The following is a 27,456-nucleotide window of genomic DNA, read 5'->3' as shown; positions in this document are numbered from 1 at the left end:
GGTGGGTGTGAGCGGGCTCAGCAGCTGGTGTGAGCATGTAGTCCGCACGCGCACCGCAGCGTAGACACGCTTACCAGACCACCTCCCCAGCTCCGTAACCACTCTCCTTTCTACGTCTGTTTACCCCGAGCTACAGACTTGTATGTTCAGCCTCTCCCTGACATCTGAACTAGATGGTGTCCACAACAGAGAGCCACAGACTACCCACCCCCCGCCTCCCAAGCACGCCCGAGCCCCATGTATGACACTGGTTCTACCCGCAGGCTCAAGCTGTCCCTTTCCCGTACTGCCCAGTCCCGCTCTGTCCCTCAGCCTCGTCACCCTCGGTTCTTGCCTGTACCCCTGGCGCACGCTGGCAGCCCGCAGTCTTGCCTCCATTCCTGCCTTTCTGCAACCTGTCAGTTCCTACCCAGCAGCCTGGGAACCTACTCGTGTCCCAGGTGTCGGACCCTCCGACAGCCTCCCATTGCGCCCAGAATAAATACGCTTTCCTCAGGTCTGTGAGGCCCCTGCCTGTCTGTCTCCACCTGGTCCTGCACTCCCTTTTGTTCACTTCCCTCCAGTCCTTCCACCATATTACCGCCTTTTGTCTTCTCAGCATTGATCACCACCAGAAATGATCTTATTTACTCCTGGAGGTATGTTTTGCCCACCTCCCCACACTGGACTCTCAGCTCCTGGAGGGCAGGGACCTGGGTTGTGCTGTTGACCACATCTCCCGGTGTCTATTGCTCAGTGCCCAGCACGTAATAATCGCTCAGTAAATCTTGTTTAATGGCATGGCTTTGCGTTCCGGTTATTGCTTGGCTCTGCTTCCTTACAAGATTCTCTGCTCCTTAAGAGTACAGGATTTATGTCTTTCTGATTTCTGTGTAGCGAATTCCATCAAATGTCAGTACCACATTTCTCTGCAGACTCTAGAAACTAATTCCTTGCATGAAAAGGTTATCGTTATGAGGTTCGAAGAATGAGATTATAGGTTATGTCCTCAGTGATCTAAACTCTCAACAAGTTGTATAGGGAAAAAGGAGAAAAGCCCCCCCCCCCCACAGACATACAGTATCCATGTGTGGGAGTTCTTTTAGCCCATTTTTCAGATGAGACTCCCAGAGTCCAGAGATGCTGAGACACTTGCCCCGGAGCACACGGCTAGTGAAGGGACAGCCAGAGCTGGGCGCTGCACTGTCACTGAGCCGAGTCCCAAGCCCGTGCCCTCTCTGCTGGGTCCCTGGTCTTCGGGATGGCCTGGGTCACTGGCAGCAAAGGCTGGGGAGGTTGGGTGAGAAAGAGCCCATGCCCAAGGGTTTTGCACCAGGAGCTCGGTGGACCGGGTCTGCATGACTGCAGGCCTACTGTCCTTACGGGGTTTGACCTTCCTGTCAGTGGACTGGGCAAGATTCTAGCTTGTGTTTGAACGGACGGGAACGAGCAGCAGAGAGACCTGGGACAGAGGGCTCTCTGCCTCTGCGAGCCGCCCATTCAGAGAACATATGTGGTCAGTCCACATTGACTCCTGGCGAATCAGGCCATGCTGTTTGCCCCGTGTTTGGTTTCCTGGCTTTCCTTCTTGCCTGATGGAGTTGGAAGTTTAGCCAAATATCTCCTGATAGAGTTGGAGGCTTAACCAAATATCTCCTGAAAGTAGAGGCTTGCTGTGGAGGGAACGAGCGGGCTGGAATAACACGGGCTGAAATTTGGGAATGACGGAAAGCAGGGGCTAAGCTGTAGGTGGCTGGGGAGGGAGCCCAGGTGCGGGGGACCACCTGAGTAGAAGCAGGCCACACTCGATGGCCTTCGTGATTCGACGTCAGTCTGTCAGTGTACCAGTTGTAGTTGAGGGATACTCATCGGGGTTGGGATGAGGTCGTCTTCATTCTGCAGCTCTCATGTGGAAATTCAGAGCAAAGTTGGCCTCTCCAAATTCTTGGTTTCTCCAAACTCCGAGGAAACCGCCATCACTGCTGGAGTTTGGTATTTGATTTCGCGTCTACCAGGGCTGTGGTCAAACATCTCTCACAAGCCTATTCTTTTTCTTTTTTTTTTTTTTAAGATTTTATTTATTTATTTGGGAGAGAAGGGAGAGGAAGCTCGATCCCAGGACTCCCGGGATCATGATCTGAGCCCAAGGTAGACGCTTAACTGACTGAGCCACCCAGTCGCCCCTAGCCTATTCCTTAACAAAATCAAAATATAAAGTAATGGTTTTTAGGTTTGGCCCTTGATGTATGTTCTGCTGAAAATCCTGACTTTCAGACTGAAAACCACACTTGGAAACTAGACCAAAAACAAATTACTTCCATGCTCCAGATATAACTGCATTTCTTTTATATATTTTAGTTTAGATTGTATAACCTTATTTATATAGTTGCTTCTTGGAGTTATACATGTTCTGCTTTCCTTGAGAAACTACTTTAGGGGCATATTTTGTAATTAATAAAATAGAAATTAAAAGGTAAAGTGAGTGAACAGAGTTAAGAGGGGTAAAAAAACAGACAAGGTTGTTAAAGCCAAGCTCGGGATCTGTCCCCAGCTCTGCCTGTGCGGTGCTCCGTTCTGCTCGCTGGGAAGGAGGGGGCCTTAGCCTCGGGAATTCGTGTGGCAAGCTGCAGACCTGACGTCTGATTATCAAATTGAGCCATGTGACCATTTCTCTTGCTCAGAGAGAGGACTGCCTAACCAGAGCTGAGCTAGAGGGTGGGTACCTGCAACCAAGCCAGGGTTTTCCTCTGGAAGCTGCTTCAAGTTGACCTCTGCTCTTGAGCAAGCACTCAGTTGAAATCTCCCAAACCCACACCCAAGTCAGCATGGCCAAAATGGTCTTTTCCTAAAAAACACTTCAGAGCGTCCTCTATCGTGGGCATAGCAAAACCACAGAAATGCTGCTGGTTGAGCCCTGTGTGGCCTCAACTCCCCAGGTAACTGGATCAATTGGCCACCTGTATGCAGTTATTTGATACTGAAATCTTAAATGTTGGAGAATGTCAACAAAGGGCATTCATGTAGGGTTTGCCATATAGTTAATATTAGGTCAGGACAACAGGTAGAGACTGTACCGATGTGCTTTCGAAAGCCAGTCTTCTTTGGTTATAATACACCACCATAGTGGCATGTAGGACATGTCTTTTTTTTTTTTTTTTTTAATTTTTTTTTTTTATTTATTCATTTGAGAGAGTGAGAATGAGAGAGAGTATATGAGAGGGGGCAGGGTCAAAGGGAGAAGCAGGCTCCTCGCCGAGCAGGGAGCCCGATGTGGGACTCGATCCCAGGACTCCAGGATCATGACCTGAGCCGAAGGCAGTCGCTTAACCGACTGAGCCACCCAGGCGCCCAGGACATGTCTTTGATAGACAGTTTATCTCACTGTTCCCTGTAGCAAATGGGTTGCAAATAGTTAACTCACTTTAAAATGCAGCCAAAGCCAACGAAAAATCACAGGTGGCAAACAATATTGCCTTGTTTTTGGCAGGTTTCCTCACAAATGAAGCAGACTGTGTTAATAATAATGATTGAAGGTTATGAGCAAGTAACTATCAAACTAGTGGATCTGTAATTTGGAGAGAGGTGTCTTGAGAATCCATTCTCTTCTGAGTCTCACTGGAGAATCCATTCAGAAGGGATGTTAATCAGAGTTGAACTGAACAGGACAAAGACCTTGGTTTCTGAGCCAGATCAGGTTTTTATAGAGTTTGGGTGGTAAACCATCTTTACCCCAAGTTCTGCTTGAGGTTGGAGGTTTAGGACAAGGAGTTATAAGACTTAGTCTTAGGAGAGCTTGGAGATCCAGGAGATCCAGGGAGAACCAGATCTCCTGATTGCTGATTGGCCGCTACAGCTCTCCAGTCAGCATCCCAAGGCATCAGGCCCTTCCACCATCTACTCTTTTTACTTACCACCACTGGGGTTTACTGGACTCAAGTTTTTTAAACAGTAGAGTAAATTGTTATAGGATTTAAAACTTTTTTTTTTTTTAAGTAGGCTTTATGCCCAGTGTGGCGCCCCATGAGGGGCTTAAACAACTCATGACCCTGAGATCAAGAGTCAGATGCTTAACTGACTGAGCCACCCAGATGCCCCATTTTGTTAGAGGATTTGTCTGGTTTTTGTGGTGGTGGTGGTATTGACGATTAATTTTTGTCATCTTTATAGAGTTGATATCCTACGGACAGAGTAAATGGGTTACGTTAAGCATTTTAGGCTAATTTTGATTATTCCTCTTGGTGTCACTGAGCCATGACGTCCATTCCGAAGGCGAGTTTTTAAATCTCCCAGCCGCCTCATTCCTGCCCTCCGTTTTCACGTGGATTTTCCAAAGATCTAGTAGGGACTTAAATACCTCTCTCAAGTGTAATACTTGGAGTTTTCCCTCATTATTTATTCATTCTTTTGCAATTAAAAAAGTTAAAATCTTCCTCAACTTTTCATGACTATTAGAATAACATTGTGTTTTTAATACTGCAATAAAGTACTTCTCTTTTTTATAATAATGCTACATGGGGCATGTACCTGGTGCTCGTGTTCATAAGCATCATGCTTCTGAGCCCAGCAGCACTAACAGGGGCTCTCAAGGTAAGATACTTGCTTGCAGTTGGTACCAAGTACTTTCATTCTTTGGACAGCTCTTAAGAAAAATGCATTAAATTATAGCTACTTTTTATTTTTATTTATTTATTTATTTTTTTTTTTTAAGATTTTTTATTTATTTGCGAGAGAGAGAATGAGAGAGAGCAGCATGAGAGGGAGGAGGGTCAGAGGGAGAAGCAGACTCCCTGCTGAGCAGGGAGCCCGATGCGGGACTCGATCCCGGGACTCCGGGATCATGACCTGAGCCGAAGGCAGTCGCTTAACCAACTGAGCCACCCAGGCGCCCTATAGCTACTTTTTAAAGAAAACATGCGAGTGTGAAACTTCACTTTGGCATCAGTTACACGATGAGTGAGAATGAACAAAAAGTGAGCCATTAACTGTTTCCTGGAGAAAACACGACAGAGTTGGGAAGATAAAGATTTTTAATTTTCTTGCATCAAAAAAAAAAATTGTGCAGATCTGGAGAGTAAGGAAGTGAATCATGTTAATGTAGAAATCATTCCCTCCTGTGATTTTCACAATAGGTTCTCATCAGTGCTACTCCTTGAATGCTTTTGTTTTAACACCGTGATGCCATTTTAACTGCCATATGAAATGAGGCTCTGGATATGAAAGTTAATAAGGGTGATGTGAATAGCTGGATTTAATGATGTGTTCAGTAGGAAATAGCCTCTCACTAAATCTCTACATATTGTTCCCCCTTTTGTCCACAGATTTATTGCAGCTCTCTCAGAGTTATAGCTTACGTTACCCCTACTCTTGCTAGAGTTTAAAACCTGTTACTGTCCAACCATCAGCACAAAAGGATTAGGCATCTTTTTTTTTTTTTCATGGAGATCTACACCAGCTCAACCTTTTAAAAATGGAAATGCGTAGAAATTACTTCAGCTCAGGTCATGATCCCAGAGTCCTGGGATCTAGTCCCACGTCAGGCTCCCTGCTCGGCAGGGAGTCTGCTTCTCCCTCTGACCCTCCCCCCTCTCATGCTCTCTCTTACTCTCTCTTCTCTCAAATAAATAAAATCTTAAAAAAAAAAGAATGAGTTTTGGTTCCCCTTGAGCAGTGACTCAGCTGAAAATCTGGTAGGAAATATTTAATTTTTGTAACCTAGTTCATTAAACAGGGATTACCCATATCTATTCTAGAAGTGCACAGAAAAGCAGAAGGTGAGCCTAGGATATCTTGTATCAAAAAGCAGGGATTGGCTCCAAATCCAATGGGATAATTTCAAAGGCTACAAAATCCAGATTGAAATGGCTCCCGCTGGGACATTCTGAGCACCAGAAAGAATGACAGTAATAGTTTATGATAGATTGAATTAATTTTAAAACATCCATGAGTCCATAGCAATACTAAGAAAATTAAAAAGAGGAGGATACAGAGGACTTTTTAAAGGAATAGTTGATCTTTGCAGGCGATGGCACCTAATAAATGCGGGAATGATGATAAAAGTGAAAAGGTACAATTTTGTAGTCCGCGTTGTATTAGTTCATTCAGGTAAGGATTGTTGATGGTTGTTTGAAAATGGGGTCATCCCCATGAAACAGAGGTATCGCCTCAAAGACTTACTATTAATTCCCAAGGGGGAAGGTACTCTCATAATGGAGCCGTTGGCAGGTCCCCACCTAATGAACTTGGTGTTACCAACAGCTCAACAACCTGACATGGACACCATCTACTGTGAGTCAGCTATACCATCCCCCTTCTCAAGAGGGCCTGGTACGCAGTAGGTGCTCAGTAAATACTTGTTGAACCTTAAATAATATAAAACGTTCCTGATAAAGTCGTAGCCTCCTTCCACCACTACCAACGTTCTCTCTCTCCTCCCCCTTCCCTCAGAGGCACCACCGTCCTGAGTTTGGACCCTTCCTGTTTACTTTGTATGTTCAAACATACATGGATTCATGAACAATATATAGTGTTATTTTGTATGGTTTAGAATTTACATCCATGGCATCATGCCATGTGTATTTTTCCGAAACTTGCATTTTTCATTCAATACTACCTTTTGAGGATTATTCATGTTGTTACATGTGAAGCTTCCCCCCCCTTTTTTTTTTTTTAAAGATTTATTTATTTGAGAGAGCGAGAATGAGAGAGAGCACATGAGAGGGGGGAGGGTCAGAGGCAAAAGCAGGCTCCCTGCCGAGCAGGGAGCCCGATGCGGGACTCGATCCCGGGACTCCGGGATCATGACCTGAGCCGAAGGCAGTTGCTTAACCAACTGAGCCACCCAGGCGCCCCCTGTTTTCCCCCTTTAACTGTTGTTCTATCATTTCACTATGTTTCATTTGAGTTATCCATTTCCCTGTTCCATAGGCTTTTAGATTGTTCCCAGCTTTTGGCTGTTGTAAGTCTACTACTTACGCGTGTGTCCTCACCCGCTGATCTTTGACTTGGGAGTAGGTGATGGAAAGATGATAGTATTACTAATGTTCAAAGTCACTACCAGTTGAAGCGCTGTGAGGCCGTTGAATGGCACTATAAACACTTTATATTCACTTTATCTTATTTAACCTTATTTTACAAACTAGAAAGCTAGCCTGATGTTACGAAAACATTGGCCAAAGCTCCACAACCCCGTAAGGGGCAGATTCAGGATTAGAGCTCAGTTCTTGAATGCCAAAGCCTTGAGCGTGAGACCTGCTCTTAAGAGAGGATGACCTCTCTTCACTCACTGGTCCTTCTCCTATTGTAATGGGAGCTGTTGAAGTCGATATGGTTAACGGAGTTCCAAAAAGAAGGAGTAGAGGCGTGAGCTAATGACCTTTGTTCCATTGAAAAGTTGAGCCGTCTGTTGCCATGGTTTCCCTCTTCATAGGAACTTGTTTTTTTTTTTTGCTTGCCTGTCATTTTAGGAGTTGAACCAATTGAAAGGTCCCTCACCTTCACTTATAATGATCTTTAGGTGGATAATTGGGACAGAGCACTTCTCTTGTTGATTTAACCTTTCACAAAAAGAAGGGAAGTCTAAAATTATCCATGAGACTTAACCATCAGCTGTAACTCACTCATGTATGTATCCATAGTTTTATCTTTAAGGAAACTTTCGAAGGGGTGTGTGTTTACAAAGGGGAGCGGGAGTCTTTATTTCAGGCAATTCAAGAATGTGTGAAAATGTATTTTTACTTTTCCTCCTTTCATCTAGCAAGGCTGTTTCAATCTAATTTAATGAATCCTAAAATGAAATCTATTTGAAGAAAATTACCTAATACAGTATGAAATGAGTTTGGAGACTGAGGCTTTTTTGGCACGTTGCTGATGGAAGCCTTTCTGATAAGCAGATAATATGCTGATGATAATGGTGTTGTTGGCGATGGTTATGGGGAATGCCTCTGACTGGTGTGCCACCTTTTTGGGTTTTTTTTAGATTTTATTGATTTCTTTATAGCACACACGTGTGAGCAGCGGAGGAGCACAGGGAGAGGAAGAGAGAGAATCCCAAGCAGACTCTGCACTGAGCGCAGAACCTGCCACAGGGCTCCATCCCACGACCCTGAGATCATGACCTGAGCTGAAATTAAGAGTCAGATGCTCAGCTGAGTGAGCCACCCAGGTGCCGCTGTGCCACCTTTTTCCTAAAGAGACCCAGACCCTCACATCCCCAGATTGCAGGGCCCCATTATTTCATCGTGTTGTTCATTAAGAAAAATCGGCACAGAAAAAATAAGGTACTTGGGAAAAGAAGAGTCATCCCCAGGTAGATGGAGTAGGTAGTCTTCCTCAGGGTGTGTTTTCAGGAAATTTGGAAGCCTCCCTCACCCCCCTACCCCCACCAAGTACTTTGCTTTCACAAAGCCTGACATTCTATAACTGGACTTGTGTTTTGGTTATGTTTTTAAAAACTCTTATAAATTTTCAAGCATTAAGGAGATGACCTAACAACTGTTGGTGATCAGTGGGGTTTAAAAAATTATTTAATTAGAGACTGAATGTGAAATATAACACATAAGGTATCATCACCCTTGATAACACTGTGGGTAGGTAGTTATTCTAGAACCTGGCATCAGCTCCATTCCTGAAAAGCTTTGGTGACTGAGGGGGAGAGAGAATTCAAAGCTACTTCATCCTAAAGTGTAGTGGGGGAGCATAGGATGGTAGAGAAAGATCCCCAGATGGGATGTTTCGACACGCCCAGAGATACTTTGTCCCCATGTTGTTTCTGGGTCTAGCAGTTTGACCCAAGAACCAAAACCTGCATGGAGTTTTCCAATGTCCATCCAGTGGTCTGTCCACCGTGTACCTTTGGAGCTGATGACGTCTCCATTCCCCAAATGGGGTCACTACCTTATGGGGTTTCTAGGTGGCATTCTGTATGCACTTAACAAAGGAGGTAACATCTGTAAGAGTTTCTGCTATTTTCAAGCTATAATTGTGCTTCTGCTTATAAAGAGCTAGAATGGATGTGTTAAGCCAATATTTTGGCCTCATTCTTGCCCTGTTTCTTTGCTATGAAGGCTTTTTATGGAGCTTTTCTGTTTGTTTGTGAACCGTGTCTCTCCCTCCCCATTTCTTGTAATGCTGTTGCTTTATCTCTTTTCCATTCATATTTTTTTCCTTCCTTTTTGCTGCATGGAGACTCTCTGCTGTACAAGTGTAAGTATTTTTTGGTGGCTCTGCAGTTTCTGGCTGTACTACTTTGCTTTCTTGTGCCCCATCTGCTTCTGCGCTGCCCGGCTGGTTTTTTTGGAGACTCAAGTGTCGTCATCCATCTGTGGATCCTGCGTGAAACAGGCAGCAATTTAGAGACAAGATTGGATTTTACAAGATGGTTCAGCTAGCAAAACAGGCGATGAATTTAAAAGATCCTAGCTGTGCCTAAAACCAAGCAGAGTGTTGATGAAGAGGGTACCAACCTTCAAGAGGGGAGAGGTGGTTTTTCCCTTTGTGTACAAGAAAAAAAAAGTGTGATTACTTAAATGTCCGGGTTTTGTTTTGGGGTTTTTTTCCTGATTCTTGCTTCCCAGGGTTGTAGAAAATTGGCATCATGATTTGCTTCTTGTATGAGAAGAATTTTCCTAATTCATTTCCCAGCTTTTTTTTTTAATCAACTGTGTTTTTGTTTTGTTTTTTGCTTTTTTGTTTTAACCTCAGGGAAAAGAAAATTAGGGATTCTTGAGCTCAAAGTGAGAGTGTTGTTTATTATTCTTTGCACGAACTTGATAAAATGAACAAGGCAGCTTCTCCATCCTATTTTTGTGGTGATAGAAACAATTTAACTCTCGTTTTAAAAAAAAAAGTATGTTAGGAATTACATGTTAAAAGTGAGTTTAACAGGAAAAAAATGTTGTGCTGTTCGTCAGACTCCAGCCTAAGTCAAAGCATTAAAGTAGACCTATCACTTGAGTGACACGAGAATTGTTTTAATTCCATTATAAAAATCAGATCAAATGAGTAAGATTTCTGAGCAACGTAGACATTGTGTTGCTTTTGATTCCTAGAGAATAGGGCCCTGCCTTTCATCCGTAGTTGGCCACGGTGGGGATTTATTGATGGTTGGTGATGTCAGGATGAGAAAGAAGTCTTACATGTAGGGTTTTCCTTCTAAAGTTACTTTTTAAAGGGTTCAACACTGTTCCTCCTATTTCCTGAGTATGTGAATTTGAAAATAATTTATTACAAAATTCATTTATAAAGTAATTTTGTCTAGGCCTAAAATAATAGTTAACCATGAATTGATTTGTAAAGAGTCCTTTGGTGTGTGTACCTCTTCTGCTTCAGGCCCTGACCCTCTTCATCTGAGGGGCACTTCTTGATTTCTCCTGTCAGTAAATACTCATTGACAAATGTCCAGGGCAGGAAATGAAGACTAGGAAACAGTCTGAGAAAATCAGCCCTTTCATTTTGATACAAGAGCGTTAACAGTTCTGAAGAGGCTGGTAAAGCTAGATTTTTTCCCCCCAGGTTGCAACTTATCTAATCAACAGGTGTGAGGGGGGTTGGCAGGAGTGCATATAAACCAGATTTCTGGAGAAACATAGAATATTTGTTCCTAAATATATATTTGGGTAGATAGTCATAGCTCATTGTTATATTTCCTCTTGCTTTAGGTTTATTTATTTTTTTTTTTTTAAAGATTTTATTTATTTATTTGAGAGAGAGAGTGAGAGAGAGAAAGAGCACAAGAGGGGGGAGCGGGAGAGGGAGAAGCAGACTCCCTGCTGAGCAGGTAGCCCGAGGCGGGACTCGATCCCAGGACTCCAGGATCATGACCCGAGCCGAAGGCAGTCGCTTAACCAACTGAGCCACCCAGGCGCCCTCTTGCTTTAGGTTTATATGTAACGGGATCATAGGAGTAAGCCAGTAAAGAGTGAGCAAGTTCAGTTTTTTATCTAAAACTGTTAAGGAAGAAAAAATTCGAAAGAAAGGAAAGAAAAATAGGAGAGAAATCAAATTCACTCCCCCCCATTGTTATACCTAAACCATAAGAAAGAGATCATGAAACTTTCCGTGTATCAGAAGAAATGTCTAAAATTGAGTTGCATTTTTAATACCGGTTTCAGAAACTAGTCTGATTTCGAGTCCTGCCTATTTTAGCAAAAGTCCATTGTCCCTGTCCAAATGTCAAAAACTTCGAAACTAACAGATATGTCATATACAGTGGGAGAGTTTCACATGAAATGCAATTAGGAGGTATTTGCTCTTGTACAGAGCATATGAAATGAAGGATAGCTTTGAAGCATTAGGAAGTCAAACCAAGAAGAGCGAACTAGTTTCCCTTTGGTTGATTTCTGCCATCAAATATCCTGATGATTTCCTAAATTCCTCAGTTTGTCTGTAAAATTAGATTGAGCTGAATGACCTAGTTACAGATTGGCATCAGTTTGTAAATGTCTCTTTATATTTTCATATTGCTTATAAATATTATGTAGTCTATGTATTCTTTTATATATAATTATACATAAAATTCCATTTCATATATTTAAAATTGTAATATATTTGAAATGTCATAATTGTCATGTGTTTTACACACATTTGGCCTCTGTTATAAAGGTTATGTAGGGAAACGAGCCAGATTATTTTTGCCCATGAACACTCTTTCTATAAAATCTAATCAAGAGTCACAGGAAAAAATGTTGGAAGACATCGTCATTCCATGCATTTTTAAACCTCTTTCTTCTTTATTTGTGGCTGTCTAAACAAATTGGCTGGAAATTATATCCCCAGCTGCTTCTTGATCCTTTTACCCATCAAGGTTGTGCACAAAGTGGTTGGAATACTAAAGACATTTTCATTAAACATAGCGTATATTTCAGGAGTTTGTGTCTCCTGAAAATTATTTTTAGAGGTTCACCTATGAATAGACCAGTCAGTCCACTATCCTGTTCAGTCGACTGCAAGGGCGTTTTGAGAAGGGAGAACAACCTGGAAAGCTGGATCCCTTTCCAGTTGCATTGGATTGACTGTGTTTTTTACTGAACCCACAAAGCCTCTTGTTTACAAATAGATACTCCTCAGATCATCTGCCTTTAACTAAACCTTGAAAGAACCAAATCACCAAGTTTTCACTGTATATTTCAGGAAGACCAGTCTGGATTTAAATGTAATTGCTTATCTTTTCTCTTCCTTTTCTCTCAATAATAAGTAACAGCAAAAGGATACTATTGTTAAATCTGGCATAAAATTGTTAGAACTGTAAAGTTGTTTGCTTTAAAGGTCAGTATGAACCATTCATTCCTTGAACCAAAGAGTGTCAACTGTGTGGATGTTTTTTGAGAAAGCCTTACATGGCACCCTATTAAATGAAAGACTACCAAGTAAGTTCTGTTATCTCTTATTTTAGACAAATGCTAGTTTCCAGTATCAGACCAATTAAAACATCCCTCAAGTCCATTCATCTGTATATTGATTTTGAAGGGTGCGGTTCGGAGGGATGCTGGGCCAGCCTCACAATGGGTCTGTCCCCGATGCTGCTCCTAATGCCGGCTCGAATGGGAGCTGTTGTCATCTCTGTGACTCAGTTTCTTCCTTCAAATTCGTTTCTCTAGGTGATTCGTTTCTCTAGGTGACCTCCCGTTTTCACGCTTGTGGTCCTGTTGTGGGAGAAGCTAATTACCCTCTTTAGATTTGGCTTTACATCATCAGCAGTTGGCACCAATGCTTAAGATGTTTTGGTGGTTTGGGTTTAGGTTTCATTTTTTAAAAGACTAACAGGATGAAGGACTCTTACTGAGAAGTGACAGCAGACGGACTTCCAAGTCATGGCATCTTTTTCCCAGTTAGCCTTTGCCCATAATATAAAGATCAGAATCTCAGTGGCAAAAGTATGAAACAAAACAGTTACAGTGCTTAAATCCTGAAAGGGACAAAGAGTTGGGCGTTGCCTTGCATCAATAATGTTTGATGTTCTGGTGGTAATGAGCAGTGGATAGTTGTAGTTTCAATTGTTAGCGACTGGTGTTTACAATCTTTTAATCTGTTTTTTAATATCCATTTTAATATCCTCACGCGCAGCTTGGAATTACATTCCGTATCTTTCATTGTTCCTTTCCCCATATAAATAGAATGTAACTGATTAGGGCTGGAGGCAAGAAGCAAGCAGGGGGCTGTATCAGTTGAGAACATTATAAACATTTAGAAATGTATGGGTTCAGTCTTTCCAGTCAGGCTGTCAGATGTGACCAACCATCCTCTAAAGCAGCAAAACAAGTAGTGTAAACATTTGAGCCCAGATGTTTCTCCACCCACCACCCACCCCCAGAAAGGTTTCCGAAGTTTGAAAGGCAAGTTTCCTGTGAATACCTAAGTGCTTTCTTTATTTCATTGCTAGATGACCCCTAAGTCCAAAAGGAAGAGTATCCATAGCCGGATGCTGCGACCTGTTTCCAGAGCCTTCGGTGAGTTATTTCTGAATGCCCGCCATTTCCCTATAACCATGAAACACCCCCAGCGGGGACCTCGGACCACCTCCGGGATGCCTCCCAGGGATGCTCTGTATGAGTAAATGTGGACAGAGAGCGTGAAGTGATTTGTGAGCCCGTGTTTGCTATTCCGTGATAGAGTGACTTTGAGGAATTCTGTAATGCGTCTGTATGCAGGGCACTTCAGCCTGGGGCTCTGCTTTATTTCAGAGATGGAGTTTGATCTCGATAAAGCGCTGGAGGAGGTGCCCATTCACATCGAGGACCCGCCTTTCCCGTCCGCCCGACAGGAGAAGCGGAGCTCGGGGTTTATCTCCGAGCTGCCTTCCGAGGAGGGGAAGAAGCTGGAGCACTTCACCAAGTTAAGGCCAAAGCGGAGTAAGAAGCAGCAGCCCACCCAGGCAGCGGTAGGTGGCCGGGAGGGGCCCCCTCTCCCCTCGCCCTTTCCTCCCCGGGGGAGGGCGGGGTGGGCGCGGGCGCCTGGCCCAGCCCGGACGCTGGCAGCGAAGGGCAGCAGAACCGGCCCGCCGGACGCTCGAGCACAGCCTGTCCGCTGGGCGCCCAGCAGCTTTTGAAAAGACACTGCTTTAAGTTTCCAACGCTTCGGAGCAGAGTTGCCCTTGGAAGAAGCCCTTAGAAAAACAGCGGTCGCGTGGGTGCGATAAATGGGCTACGTGTGTGGAATTTTTCACGTCTGAGTGCGACACGATGGAAAAGAAGCACCAGAGCATTTGCTGGCGATTGAAAGTGGCTTGTGCGTGACTGGGGGGGTGCACACGCTACTCCCCGTCCGCCGCCCGGTCCTGGGCTCTGCCGACGCCTTTGCTTTGGCTGACGTGCGAGCCCGCAGGGGTGCAGAGGCCGTCGGGGGGAGCCGCTCTGGTGCCCCCACACGACAGCTCCCGCGCCTGCCGGAGGAGATGGGATTGTTGGTGCTGAGCGGCTCTCGGGCTCGTGTCCTCCACACCTGCTGTCTCTCTTGCTCACCTTCCTTGCTCCGCAGTCCGCTCTGCGCCCGGCCACCTCTGCAGCTGCCCCAGGTCACTCCCGGCCGCATCCTGTGCGCGCTTGTCCGCTGTCCTCTCACTTGATGTCTCAGCGCTTACTTGACACAGAAAACCCCATCCTTCCCGAAAGCGATTTCCCGTGGGCCTCTGAGGCCCGCAGGCTTCTTTTCCACCCACCCCGCTGGTGAGGGCATCGAGTGTGTTATTTGCTGCCTGGGCCCCGTGGTCAGAACCCGTGGTTACCATCTGTTGACTTCTGCCCTGTCTGCTCTGCTCTGGGCTCAAGTGTTCCCCTGCCTCCTGAACTTAAGTGTCCCAGAGCACCTCGGGCTCGGCACATTCAGAACTGGGAGCTCCTCTGTCTGTAAACCCACCTTTCCCTCCTAGCACCTGCCACCCACCGAGCATCCCTCCTAGCGCCTGCCCCGCACGGAGCATTGACAATTCAGAAACCGTGATATGATCCTGAACACCAGGTCCCCACTGCCAACCCTGATCTGCTGTCTGCCTTCCTCCTAGTCATCCCTGACGTTGCTGCTTCCCAGCCTGGGTCTCAGGCCTCCACAGAGCTGCAGCCTTCTTCCTGTCACTTCCCCTCCATGCCCCACATATCTCTTGGGCTGACGACCATTTATCTTTCAGATCTCCACTTGCCTCAGTGTTCCAGGAAACCCTCCCTGTCTCCACCTCTGTGTTCCCATAGGTCTGTGCTTACATGACTCCAGGGGAGTTCATTCTCACAGACTGGTTTTGCACAGTGCACAACCTGAACAACCCTCCATGGAGGCCATGGCTTCTCCAGTGCCTGCTCCTCATAGCTGTTATAGCTGCTTTTATACCTCTCACCATAGTGTTCTCTAAACACTCTCTGTCTGTAAGTTCCATGTAGGAAGGCGTGTGGTTTATTATCCTAGGATTTATTTTCAGTGCTCTGTATGTTTTTAGAACATAGTAGATGCTCAACCGTACTTACTGAATGATAGGTAGATGACTGGAGACAGAAGTGGATGAAGGTCACAGTAATTATCTGTCTGGTCAGTCATTTATTCAAACTACCTCAGGCTAGTTGTGTTTAGTTTATTTCTCATTCAAACCTGAATAGCTTGACATGGTTTCAGAAAAACAAAAGAAAACAACTTCAGTGCTTTGTTTTCTGATTTACTTGATTTTTACATTTTAGTACACCATTACATATTCTTTTTCTTCTTTTTAAAAATATTTCATTTATTTATTTGAAAGCGAGAAAGAGAGAGAGAGAGAGCATAAGCAGAGGCAGAGGGAGAAGCAGGCTCCCACTGAGCAGGGAGCCCAATGTGGGACTCGATCCCAGGACCCTGGGACCATGACTTAGCCGAAGGCAGACGCTTAACTGACTGAGCCACCCAGGCATCCCATTATTACATATTCTTAAAGGAATAAACTTTTTTTTTTAAGTAAGGAAGAGGCTTTTTAGATAGGGAAGAAGATGACCTCCACACTAGATTCTCGCTGGTTACTGAATGGCTCCTCTTTGGCTCTTTCCATGTGGAGAGTCATTAGCAGTGTAACTTGTACCTGAGATGATGGTTTGTTTCCCCTTGATTAAGGCGACCCACAGGAAGAGAATGTTGTGAACAGAATTTAAAAACTGAGAAGGGAAGGGAAGAAAGTGGAGACAGTGCTGGTGGAGGAACGTAGTAGGTATATGCCGGAGAGATTGGAACTCTGCCCACAGCAGAGCCCGGCTCACAGGTCCTGCTCACGCCCAGCTCTTCCATCCGAGGGACTCGGCTGGTGGCACAAGCCTGTGGCCTAAAACCATGGGTTGTGGTCATGGGTCCAAGTGGATCTGGCTTCTTCCCCAAGGCGTGGTGGACTGCGAAGCATGGCATAGCTTGCTTTTCTTCGGGCTCATGGTGAAAATATACTACTTTATGATTTTCAAAGTACTTCCTCCACTCTGTGAAGTGGCCAGATTTTCAGCTGAGAATGCGGGGATTGCAGCTGACTTTTCTCACTAGGGTGCAGTAGTGATAATCATTTAATATTGTCTTGTTTTTGTTTTGCTAGGATTGAGTGGACTCAGTCTATCCTAAGTCTATTTTAACTTTTCTGGAACTTGACCTTGACCTCTAATCCCCCTACTGAGCTTTTCTAAGTATCAGAATGCTCAAAGCCAAGGTGTGACTTTTTTTTTCTTTTTTACTTTTACCATTTCTGACACCAAATGTGTGGGTGCCCCCCGCCCCCCACCCCACACACACCAACTAATTCTTCAACTCTGGACACCAACTGAGTGTCCCCCCAGTTCAGTTCAATTCTGACACTACCTGGAGTTAGCATAGACCCCAGAGGTTAAGGGCTTGGTGGCACCCCCATGTCAGATGCCAGTCCCAATGTGTCAACTGTACTTCTGACCAACTGGCTATGAATTCAAGGGAGGTTTCCACAACCCCCTCCTTAGGTATGATAATTTGCTAGAATGGCTCACAGAACTCAAGAAGACTCTTATTATTACTGGTTATTGTAAAGGATGCACCTCAGGAACAGCCAGATGGATGAGATGTGTAGGGTGAGGTAAGGGAGGAGGGGCTGGGAGCTTCCAGACCCTTCTCCGGGCGAGCCACCCTCCCAACACCTCAGTGTGTTTGCTGACCTGGAGGCTCTCCAAATCTCATCACTCAGGGGTTTTGTGGAAGTTCCATTAAGTAGGCACGATTGAGTAAACCATTGGTCATTGGTGACTAACTCCATCACCAGGCCCTCGTTCCTTCCCAGGGCCAGGGATGGGGGTGAAAGTTCCAACCCTCCTATTACATGGTTGGTTTCTCTGAGGACTAGCCCTTATCCAGAAGCTGCCTAGGGGCCCACCAAGACTCACCTTTTTTTTTATCATAAACTCACGAATGACTGAAAGGGGCTTGCTAGAAATAACAAAAGATGTTCCTTTTGGCTCTATCACTCAGGAAATTTCAAAGGTTTTAGACTCTGTGTCAGGAACCAGGACAAAGGCCAAATAATACACTTCTTGTAGCACACAAGGCTAAGCTAAATACCAACATGTCAGTTTCTACTGGGCCAAAAAATACCTACTGTTGTAACTTTAATTCTTGTGCCAAAAATATACAAATAAATATTTGTGTAAATATGAAGAGTAGTAGATAACTATTTTTTTAAAAAACTAAGTAAAAATTTAATCTTCTAGTCAAACTACAATCCTTCTAAAACTACCATCTTTTTTATTTTTTTTTTAAGATTTTATTTATTTATTTGTCAGAGAGTGAGCACGAGCAGGGAGGAGGAGCAGAGGGAGAGGGAGAAGCAGAAGCAGACTCCCTACTGAGCAGGGAGCCCGATGCAGGACTCGATCCCAGGACCCTGGGATCATGACTTGAGCTGAAGGCAGAGGCTTAACTGACTGAGCCACCCAGGTGCCCCTAAACTACCAGACATCTTATGAATAATTGTTCCACACATTTTACTTACACGTTTCAAGTCTTTACTGAACCTTTCTCTAAAAAAAAAAAAAAAAAAAACAACAAAAAACAAAACCAATTTATTTTTAATAACAAGAGATAATATATACCAGTTTCTTCTTTTTTCATTTTATTCATGTATATATAAGGACTCTTAAACATTACATTATGGCTGATTAGTCTGTAGAATTTAATCTTGGAATGCGGTAGTGAGAGAAGGATGTGAGATTCAGCTTGCAGGTTCTCCCTTTCCCTGGCAGTGTGTGTCTGGACATGGGATCGTTCTGAGCCTGAGCTAGCTTGCTTCTAAAATCCCAGCACTGCCCACATCATTGTGTCATCATGACAAATAAATGGAATAAACGTATACAATCCTTTATTAAATGTAAATATTGTTCCTCAAAACTAATATTTTCATTTTATTAGCGTTAACTCTATTTACTATATTGATACTTGCTTTTCTCTGTGTCTCCTGTTGCCCCTCCCTGACACTGAAATGGGGAAGGAAGAGAAAAACATCCCTAGAAATGGATACATATCACTCTTTTTTTTTTTTTTTTTTAAAGATTTTATTTATTTATTCATGACAGAGAGAGAGAGAGAGAGGCAGAGGGAGAAGCAGGCTCCCAAGGAGCAGGGAGCCCGATGCGGGACTCGATCCCGGGACCCTGGGATCATGACCTGAGCCGAAGGCAGACGCTTAACCATCTGAGCCACCCAGGCGCCCGATACATATCACTCTTAGCTCCTCTAATTTGGGGAGATTTTTACTCATGTTTATTAAGGAGCAAGCACACTAATTTATAAATTCATATTCAAAAATTATTTTCTTAGTAGAAGTGACTTTTAGAAAGTCTGCTTTTGGGATGAGAGCTTCACATGGGTAAAGAGTGGCAGTGCCATTTTCAAAGGCACCAAAATGAGCCAGTATAACAGGTACAACAGGTGAGGAGGGAAAGGGGGTGCAGATATTATGCCACATTCCCAGTATTTCCAGATGTGTTTCTCGCTCATATCATAGTCCATTGTGGGTGTGTCTGGTCAGGGGACCCCACAGTGGTCATTCAAAGACCCAGGCTGCTTTCCTCTGCGGCTCCTCTTTGGTCCTTGGAGTCCTATCCGGTCAGCTGGAGGTGCTGTGAAGCACTCAGACTCACACCGAGGAGGTTTGATGGGTCAGGTCTGACAGTGACATTAGCCAGAGCGTGGCCGAGTGGCTGCCTGTCTGCATGTGAACCTGAGAAACTCGTTCTGACAGTGTCGGTCAACAGGCAGGTGTGGCAGGAGGGCCCACAAGGGCTCCATATGCATCCGATGCCAGCTAGCTACTGCTTCTGCTGCCTCACCTCGCATAACCATAGGGGGAAAGTATTCCCTAAAGGAAGATCCATCTGCAGAGAAGAATGAAAGAATATTGGACTGGGATTCAGGAAACCTGCCAGGGTCCAGGTCTGATGGCCACTAACTAGACTCCTCTCCACTGGAAGGAGTTTTACAGACTATCTCTTCGTTCTAGGGAATGTGAAGCCCAGGGCAGGTAACTGACTTGCCTTTGATCATCCTCTGAATGACTGTTCCATATCCTACAATGGCTTTGCTGTGCACGATCCATCACCGTTCATTTGCCACAGTTTCTGACATGGTTCCAGTGATGAAACAAACCAACTCTAATGAATAAACACTAAGTCCTGGGGAATCATTTGTCTCCACATGCTTCGAATTGCAGAATCACAGTATGACCAGGCTAGAAGGGATTTTGATGTCATCTTGCCGGTCCCTCATCAAGGACTTAAAAATCTCTATGCAGCCAAAGTAGTTAACCATTCTGGCTATAGTGACCTCTCAGAAGCAGCCATTCCCTAGAAGCTCCAGTTGTTAGCATGTTATTTTTTATGTGTTGCTGAAATCTGTCTTTATAATTTTAACCTGGCCATCTTGTTCCTGTCATCTGGTGTGGCACATGTCATTGAAGGAGACTTAGCAGACTTACAGATATTTGTGGGTTATTACTTGGTCTTTCCTTCACCAGTCTAAATGTCCTCAGCTTTTTCGATGTTCCTCATGTGACACTGTCTGCAATCCATTTATGGATTTTTTATTTATGGTTTTTTGTTACTCTTTTCTGAATAAGTTGCAGGGCAATACCACCTCCTTCCTTCTAACTGCAATATTTCTATTTATTCATCCACAGATAGTATTCACTTCAAAAAAACAAAACAAAACACTAATTCCAGTATAGTTAACATACAGTGTTTTATTAGTTTCGGGTATGAGGTATAGTGATTCAGCAATTCTGTACATTACTTAGTGTTCATCGTGATAAATGTGGTCTTAAACCCCTTCACCTATTACCCCCATCCCCCCATCCCCTCCCTCTAGGAACCATCAGTTTGTTCTCCATAGTTAAGAGTCTGTTTTTTGGTTTGTCTCCTTTTTTCTTTGTTTTGTTTCTTAAATGAGTGAAATCATGTGGTATTTGTCTTCTTGGACTGACTTATTTCACTTAGCATTATACTCTCTAGCTCCATTCATGTCATTGCAAATGGCAAGATTTCATTCTTTTTAATGGCTGAGTAATATTCTGTGGTATGCACTACACCTTCCATCCATCAATGGACACTATGGCTGTTTCCATATCTTGGCTGTTGTAGATAATGCTGCTGTAAACATAGGGGTGCATGTAACTTTTTGAATTACTGTTTTCATTTTCTTTGGGCAAATACCCAGTGGTGGAATTACTAGATTATGTGGTAATTCTTTTTTTTTTTTTCAATTTTTTGAGGAACCTCCATTCTCCACAGTGGCTGTACCAGTTTGCATTCCCACCAACAGTGCACGAGGGTTCCTTTTTTCCCCACATCCTTGTCAACACTTGTTGCTTCTTGGGTTTTTGATTTTAGCCATTCTGACAGGTGTAAGGTGATAACCCATTGTGGTTTTGATTTTCATTTCCCTGTGATGAGTGATGTTGAACATCTTCTCATGTGTCTGCTGGCCATCTGTATGTCTTCTTTGGAGACATGTCTGTTCATGTCTTCTGGATTATTTATTTGTTTTTGCTGTGTGGAGTTGTAGAAGTTTTTTATATACTTTGGATTTTAACCCTTTATCAGATTTGTCATTTGCAACTATTTTCTCCCATTCCGTAGGTTGTCTTTTACTTTTGTTGATTATTTCCTTTGCTGTGCAGAAGCTTTTTATTTTGATGGTTTTGTTTCTCTTGCCTCAGAAGACATGTCTAGAAAAATGTTGCTGTGGCCAGTGTCATAGAAATTATTGTCTGTTCTCTCTTCTGGGATTTTTAGGGTTTTAAGTTTCACATGTAGGTCCTTAATGCATTTTGAGTTTACTTGTATGTATGGTATAAGAAAGTGGTCCAGTTTCATTCATTTGCATGTAGCCATCCAGTTTTCCCAACACCATTTGTTGAAGAGACTGTCTTTTTCTCATTGTATATTTTTGCCTCCTTTGTTGAAGATTAATTGACCATATAATCATGGGTTTATTTCTGGGCTCTCTATTCTCTTTCAATGATCTATGTGTCCTCTTTTGTGCCAGTACCATACTGTTTTGATCACTACAGCTTTGTAGTATATCTCGAAATCTGGGAATGTGGTATCTCCAGTTTTGTTGTTCTTTTTGAAGATTGCTTTGGCTATTTGGGTTCTTTTCTGGTTCCATTCAAATTTTAGGATTGATTATTCTCATTCTGTGAAAAATGCTATTGGTATTTTGATAGGAATTACAGTAAGTCTGTGGATTGCTTTGGATAGTATTTTAACAATATATATATTTTTTCAATCCATGAGTACGGAATATCTTTCTTCTTTGTGTCATCTTCAGTTTCTTTCATCAGTATTTTATAGTTTTTAGAGTATACATCTTTCACCTCATTGGTTAAGTTTATTCCTAGGTATTTTATTCTTTTTGTTGCAATTATAAATGGGACTGTTTCCTTAATTTCTCTTTTTGCTACTTTATTACTAGTGTATAGAAATGCAATGTATTTCTGTATATTAATTTTGTATCCCATGACCTTACTAAATTCACTCATCGGTACTACTAGTTTTTTGGTGGAGTCTTCTGGGTTTTTTCCTATATGTAGTCATGTTTAGTGAAAGTTTTACTTCTTCTTTACCAATTTGGATGCCTTTTATTTCTTTTTCTTGTCTGATTGCTGTGGCTAGGTCTTCCAGTACTATGTTGAATAAAAGTGGTGAGAGTGGATGTATTCACTTTTTAATAGCTGTATCATCTGGGTAACTGGTAGTGGTCACTCTCAGGCAAGGCCTATAATCTTCTGTATTTGTAAGTGTATTTCAGACAGAGAAAAAGGGGGTATGTGCATCAGGAAATGTGAACATACCCCAAAGTCCTGGTATACTTGCTGTTACATCTCACTGTCCAGAAGTAAGCCATATTTCCAGCCCCAGGTACAAGAACATCTGAGAAGATAATGTGTTTCACTTGGTCAGTGGATACACCCAATTAAGTCAGGGTTTGATATCGAGACTGGGTAGGCATGTGGCAGTTTCTCCTGTTACTTATTCAGTTGAGAAAGTTTCCTTCCTAGTTTGCTAATTTTTTTTCAGTGAATGGGGGTTTAATTTGATTGTTTTTTTTTTCTTCAGTATTTCTGGAAATTGATCATTTATTTTTCTCTTTTGTTTTGCTATTGTGAATCACAATAACAGACCTTTCTAATGGTACACCAGTCTTGATAATAATTATGATACTCTTTTTTTTTTAATTCTAGTATAATTAACATATAGTGTTATATTAGTTTCAGGTGTATATTCTTGCTTTGTTTTAATATACTGCTGGGCTTTGTTTACCGTATTTTATTTGGGATTTTTTAAATTTGTATGCATAAATAAGAGAGACCTGTAGTTTTTCTTAATCTTGTCTAGACCATCCAACTACTTTGGGTTTCAAAATTACACTATCTTCATAAAATTAGTTCGGAAGGTCCCCTTTCCTCTTCTCTGGAACTGTTTGTATATAATGGAGATTTTCTGTTCTCCTGGGAAACCCTCTGGGCCTGATGCGTTGTTTGTGTGCAGGTGATGCTTATATGTAGATTCCTCTCCTAGGGATTTGATTTCTTTTGTTATGGATCTAATCAGATTACCTAATTCTTCTTGAGACCATTTTGGCCATTGATATTTTTCTAGGATATCATCTACTTATCTAATTGTTCATTTAGTTGTTTGTAGAATTCTTAGAACTTTTTAATCTGAACCATAGCTGTGTCCCATTTTTTTCCCTTTCTGATCTATTTTGCCTCTCCTAATTTTGCAAGGTTGTCTCTTTTATTAGTCTTTTTTTTTTGGGGGGGGGGGGGGGAAGAATCAGCTTTAGTTTTATTTGTCCTCTCAAATTCATCAATTTTTGTCCTTTTATTATATTTCCTTCATTTTACATCCTTTGGTTTCCTTATTTTCTGACTTTATTGCTTAGCTCTCACTTCTCCATGATTGTTACTGTCTAATGTATGCATGTAAGATTCCATGATTATTCAGCTCACTAATCAGCACTCTTTGGGTTTATGTGTTTAGAGTTACTAATAATACACTAATTTTCCTTCCTTTCTGCCCATCTCTCTCCATCCGGCCTATGGAGACATGAGAGATTTGGCAGCCGCCTCGTCAGAATCCAGGTGCACCACCCACAGTGTTTCCTTGGTGTGTTCATCTTCATAATCCTGACGGAGGGTGGTCTGAATTGTCATTAGTCCTCATAATCACTGGCTCATCTTCTAAGCATTCACAAATTATCCTTTTAGCATGTATTCATACACCAGAGGTGCAAAATCTACCTTCTTGATTTGTCAAATACCGACAACAGCCATTCTGCTGCCCTATTTTCTTTGCAAAAGCCTTTCTCTGCGTGCAGATGGAGCCCGTTCCAGCTGGCTCAGGGATAGGATTTCTGCTCTCCCCTTCCAGTAACGACGCTACACTTTTTAGTCTGAAATTTATGCTCCTTGACAGAAAGGCCAAAGTCAAATGGGATTTGGGCAACTTCTGATGTCTCTATGTCCCTTCCTTTCCGTTTGCTAGCAACTGAGCTAAAACAGCGTGTGTGTTTAGCCTTGAACTGTTCGGACAAACTGTGTTTCCTTCTTGTGTTCGATATTTCTGCTGCTCTTCGTACAAGCCGCTTCCTAGTCCAACAGATGCATTTTAAACCACATCTCACTGAGGATCTCCCAGCGACTCTGGACTTCCCGTAACCTCTCTGCTCTCAGCGTCTTCATCTCTAAAATGACAGGGTTGGACTGGGGGATCTACCTCAAGGTCCGTCCAGCCCTGAAAGCTGGCCCGTCCTGCATGAAAGCAGACTGCTCTGTGGAGCCCTGTCTGCTTCCATCTCTGAAACCCATTGATGTTCTCCCTGAGCCCTGAGAACTTTTTGTGCTCGCTCTGCATTCCGTTTCAAAGCAAGAAGAAAGGAAAGGGTGTAAAGGAGAAATTTATGCTAGTAAAAAGTAATTTTTTTTTTTCTCAAAATGGGAAAGAGAATTTGAGAGGGAGCCTCTGAGGGGAAGCATGGGTCCGCTGGAAGGAAGCCCCGTGTTAGAACCATATGTCCCGGGCTCATAATCCTTCTCATCCATCAGTCAGGGGAGCTGTGTGGGTGCCTGTCACTCTCTGAGCCACAGTTTGATCTGTGACTAACCAAAGACTAAGATAAAACTATCTTTCCTTTTCAGTGCAGAGTAGATGTGAACGTGGAATCAAGTGCAAGACACTTGTTATAAACGATCAAGCATTCAGCACACACAGGGAGCCGTTATTACTGTGGAGATCCCGGTCTCTATTAACATGCTAACACAGGCAACTTCCGTGCTACTTTTATCTTCTGTGATAAAAGTGAATCCGAGAGCTGCTTTCTCTCCCTAATTGAGTTATAGAACTTTGCTGATTCTCTGCTCTATTATAATGCATAGGAAAGCCTTGCTTTAATATATAGCACCATTCAGGCGAGAGGTATAATTGTTATTATTCACATTTCATAGGAGTTCTTTTGTCTGTGACCTGTTACCTGCTCACTTTTCAGTATTTCACAAACATGAACTCAGACACACAGCTCATTTTCATAATGGAGATCTCCCAGTGAGTGAAGTGGAGGATTGCTTAAAGCACATGATTGGCTTTTCTTTAAACAGTGCATATGCAGACATGGACATGAGCCAAATTCCCCCGGAGGCAACTTGACACTTGCAGATCAAAATTACAGAAAGCCACTTCCCCACCACTCTGTGGCAGGACATTCAGACCAGATACCTCAACCACAGGAGAATTTGTCCTTGTGCCCAAAGGAATGGGCAAAATACGCACTCTTTCTCAAGGGCCCACAACCTATTGGTGTGAAATACTAATACACCATTGCAGACACAAATCAGACATGTGGCTGAGCTCACTGTGAGTTGTCCATTCAAAAAGAAATGCTAACTTGGTAAATGATTTCCTTATAGCTTCTCTCCTAAGACCCAAGCTTTCAAGTGTCTGCTGGATGCCTGACCCTGGGTTTCCCACAGCACTTCAAATGCTCGTCAGAAATTGGACTCATCATTGCTTTCCCCAAATCTGGTCTTTGAACTGTGTTCCCTAGAACCATGCTTCCCATTCTCCCAGCCTAGAAACTTCGACCTCATCGGAGGCACCTCAATTCTTTGTATTCTCACTTCTCCAGCCCTTAATTTGCTCCTTGTCTCCTCCAGATTAGACTAGACTATTCCAGGAATCTTTCTTTTGTGTTCCTGAACAGATTCCCCTACATACATTCCCTGGCGTCTCCAATATGTCCTTCATGCTGCCCTAGAATTACCTGAACAAAATTCAGGGTGGGCCATGCCCCTCTTTTGTGGGCTCCCTATCACCTACAAAGTAAATTCCACACTCTTCAGCATAAGATTCGAGGCTATTCACCATAGGTCCTTGTGTTATTAGTTGGGAAATATTTGTTCAGCTAGAGATAACGAGAGATACACAACTAAACATGACTTAAATAGTGAGAAACACTGATTTTTCTCGACTCCCAAGAAATCCAGAAGTCTCAGGATCAAGGACTGGTTTATTCAGCAGCAAAGCACAAGCACCCAGGTGTTTTCTGCCCTTCTGCTCTGTCATCCAGCACATGTTGGCTTTTGCCCTCAGGCTTGTCCTCTCTTGAACCCCACGTGGGTGCTTTGGCTCCAACATCACATCCTCCCCCATATAACCATGCAGGAAAACTACATTCCTTCCTCTGCGAAAACCTGCTCATGAGCCCCTAGCCGATCTCCCTTATATCTCACTGACCACAATTCTATCGTACGCCATACCTACCAATCATGGGCAAAGAGAGAGAATTACGGTATTTGGCTTGTAGAAGTAAGTATTCACACCTTGAAATCAGGATTCTTCCGCCAGAAAGAAAGGAAGTGGGGGAGGGGGTTTGGTTGCAGAGGCCCCTGTTAGGATCTGGCAGGGTTTGTACCCAGCACTTAATCCCACCCACACACCACTGGCCCCTGGCCACCGGAACGCTCTCCAGTCTCAGAACCTAGCCCGTGTTTTCATTTTCCCACGCACACTCTCTTCCCTTACCATCACCTGCAATTCCAGGCTCCACCTCTAGGGGCGCCGCGCAGCCTGGTAGGGCGAGCTGTTCGGGGCAATGGGTTGGACGGAGCTGCCGCTAGGCTGTGCGTGTATAGTGCATGCCTCGCTTTTGTTTGTGCCCCTGGCGCAGTCCTACGCGGGGCTCCCATTCCTGCAGACCGTAGGGGCCCTCAGTTAGCCGGTCGTGTCCTTCCCGTGGCCCTTATCACCGAGCGTGGACCGGGACGTGACGTTTGCCGAATGACGCCGCCCGAGTTACCGGTCCCCGTGTTTGACTTGCAGGTCTGCGCCGCTAGCGTCGTCCCCCACGACGGTGAGCAGAACGGCCTTATGGGGAGAGTGGACGAAGGTGTGGATGAATTTTTCACCAAGAAGGTGACCAAAATGGATTCCAGGTGAGTTCAGAGTCATTCTGCTAATAATACTGCTTCATGCACATTTAAATTACTAAGTTGCCATGAAACTTACCGTGCCAAGGCTTGTTTATCTTACTTTATATGTATTACGTAGGATTGACTATTCTGATGGTTAGCAAAATGTGATCTCCAGGCCAGCGATCTCACTTGTCAACTGGGAACTTACTAGAAATGCAGATCCTCAAGCCGCTACCCCAGACACACCGAATCAGAAACGGGATGTGGGGCCCAGCAGTCTGTACTTTAATAAGCCTTCCAGGGTAAACTGAGGCATGCTCAAGTTTGAGAACCATTGTGCCGTTCTAAAGTAGAACACACCCAGGTATTTTTTTTTTTTTTAAAGATTTTATTTATTTATTTGAGAGAGAGAGAATGAGAGACAGAGAGCACGAGAGGGAAGAGGGCAGAGGGAGAAGCAGACCCCCTGCTGAGCAGGGAGCCCGATGCGGGACTCGATCCCGGGACTCCAGGATCATGACCTGAGCCGAAGGCAGTCGCTTAACCAACTGAGCCACCCAGGCACC

The 27,456-nt window shown here is 43.6% G+C and overlaps 1 protein-coding gene across 1 annotated transcript in view; it reads left to right on the top strand.

The window, feature by feature from the left end:
• The window catches only part of CARMIL1 (capping protein regulator and myosin 1 linker 1), a 293,460-nt gene that overhangs the window by 237,233 nt on the left and 28,771 nt on the right, over positions 1-27,456 (top strand). The window contains exons 29-31 of the mRNA XM_081827521.1: positions 13,355-13,421; positions 13,656-13,852; positions 26,799-26,911. Of these exons, the coding sequence (XP_081683647.1) occupies positions 13,355-13,421; positions 13,656-13,852; positions 26,799-26,911 (377 nt within the window). The remainder of the gene's footprint in view (positions 1-13,354; positions 13,422-13,655; positions 13,853-26,798; positions 26,912-27,456) is intronic.

This window comes from Leptonychotes weddellii, chromosome 8, assembly GCF_054177405.1.
Source record: "Leptonychotes weddellii isolate Sample4059 chromosome 8, ASM5417740v2, whole genome shotgun sequence".
NCBI classification, from domain to species: Eukaryota; Metazoa; Chordata; class Mammalia; order Carnivora; family Phocidae; genus Leptonychotes; species Leptonychotes weddellii.
The sequence above is the reverse complement of the archived record's forward strand: the minus strand, read 5'-3'. Positions and strand labels throughout refer to the sequence as shown.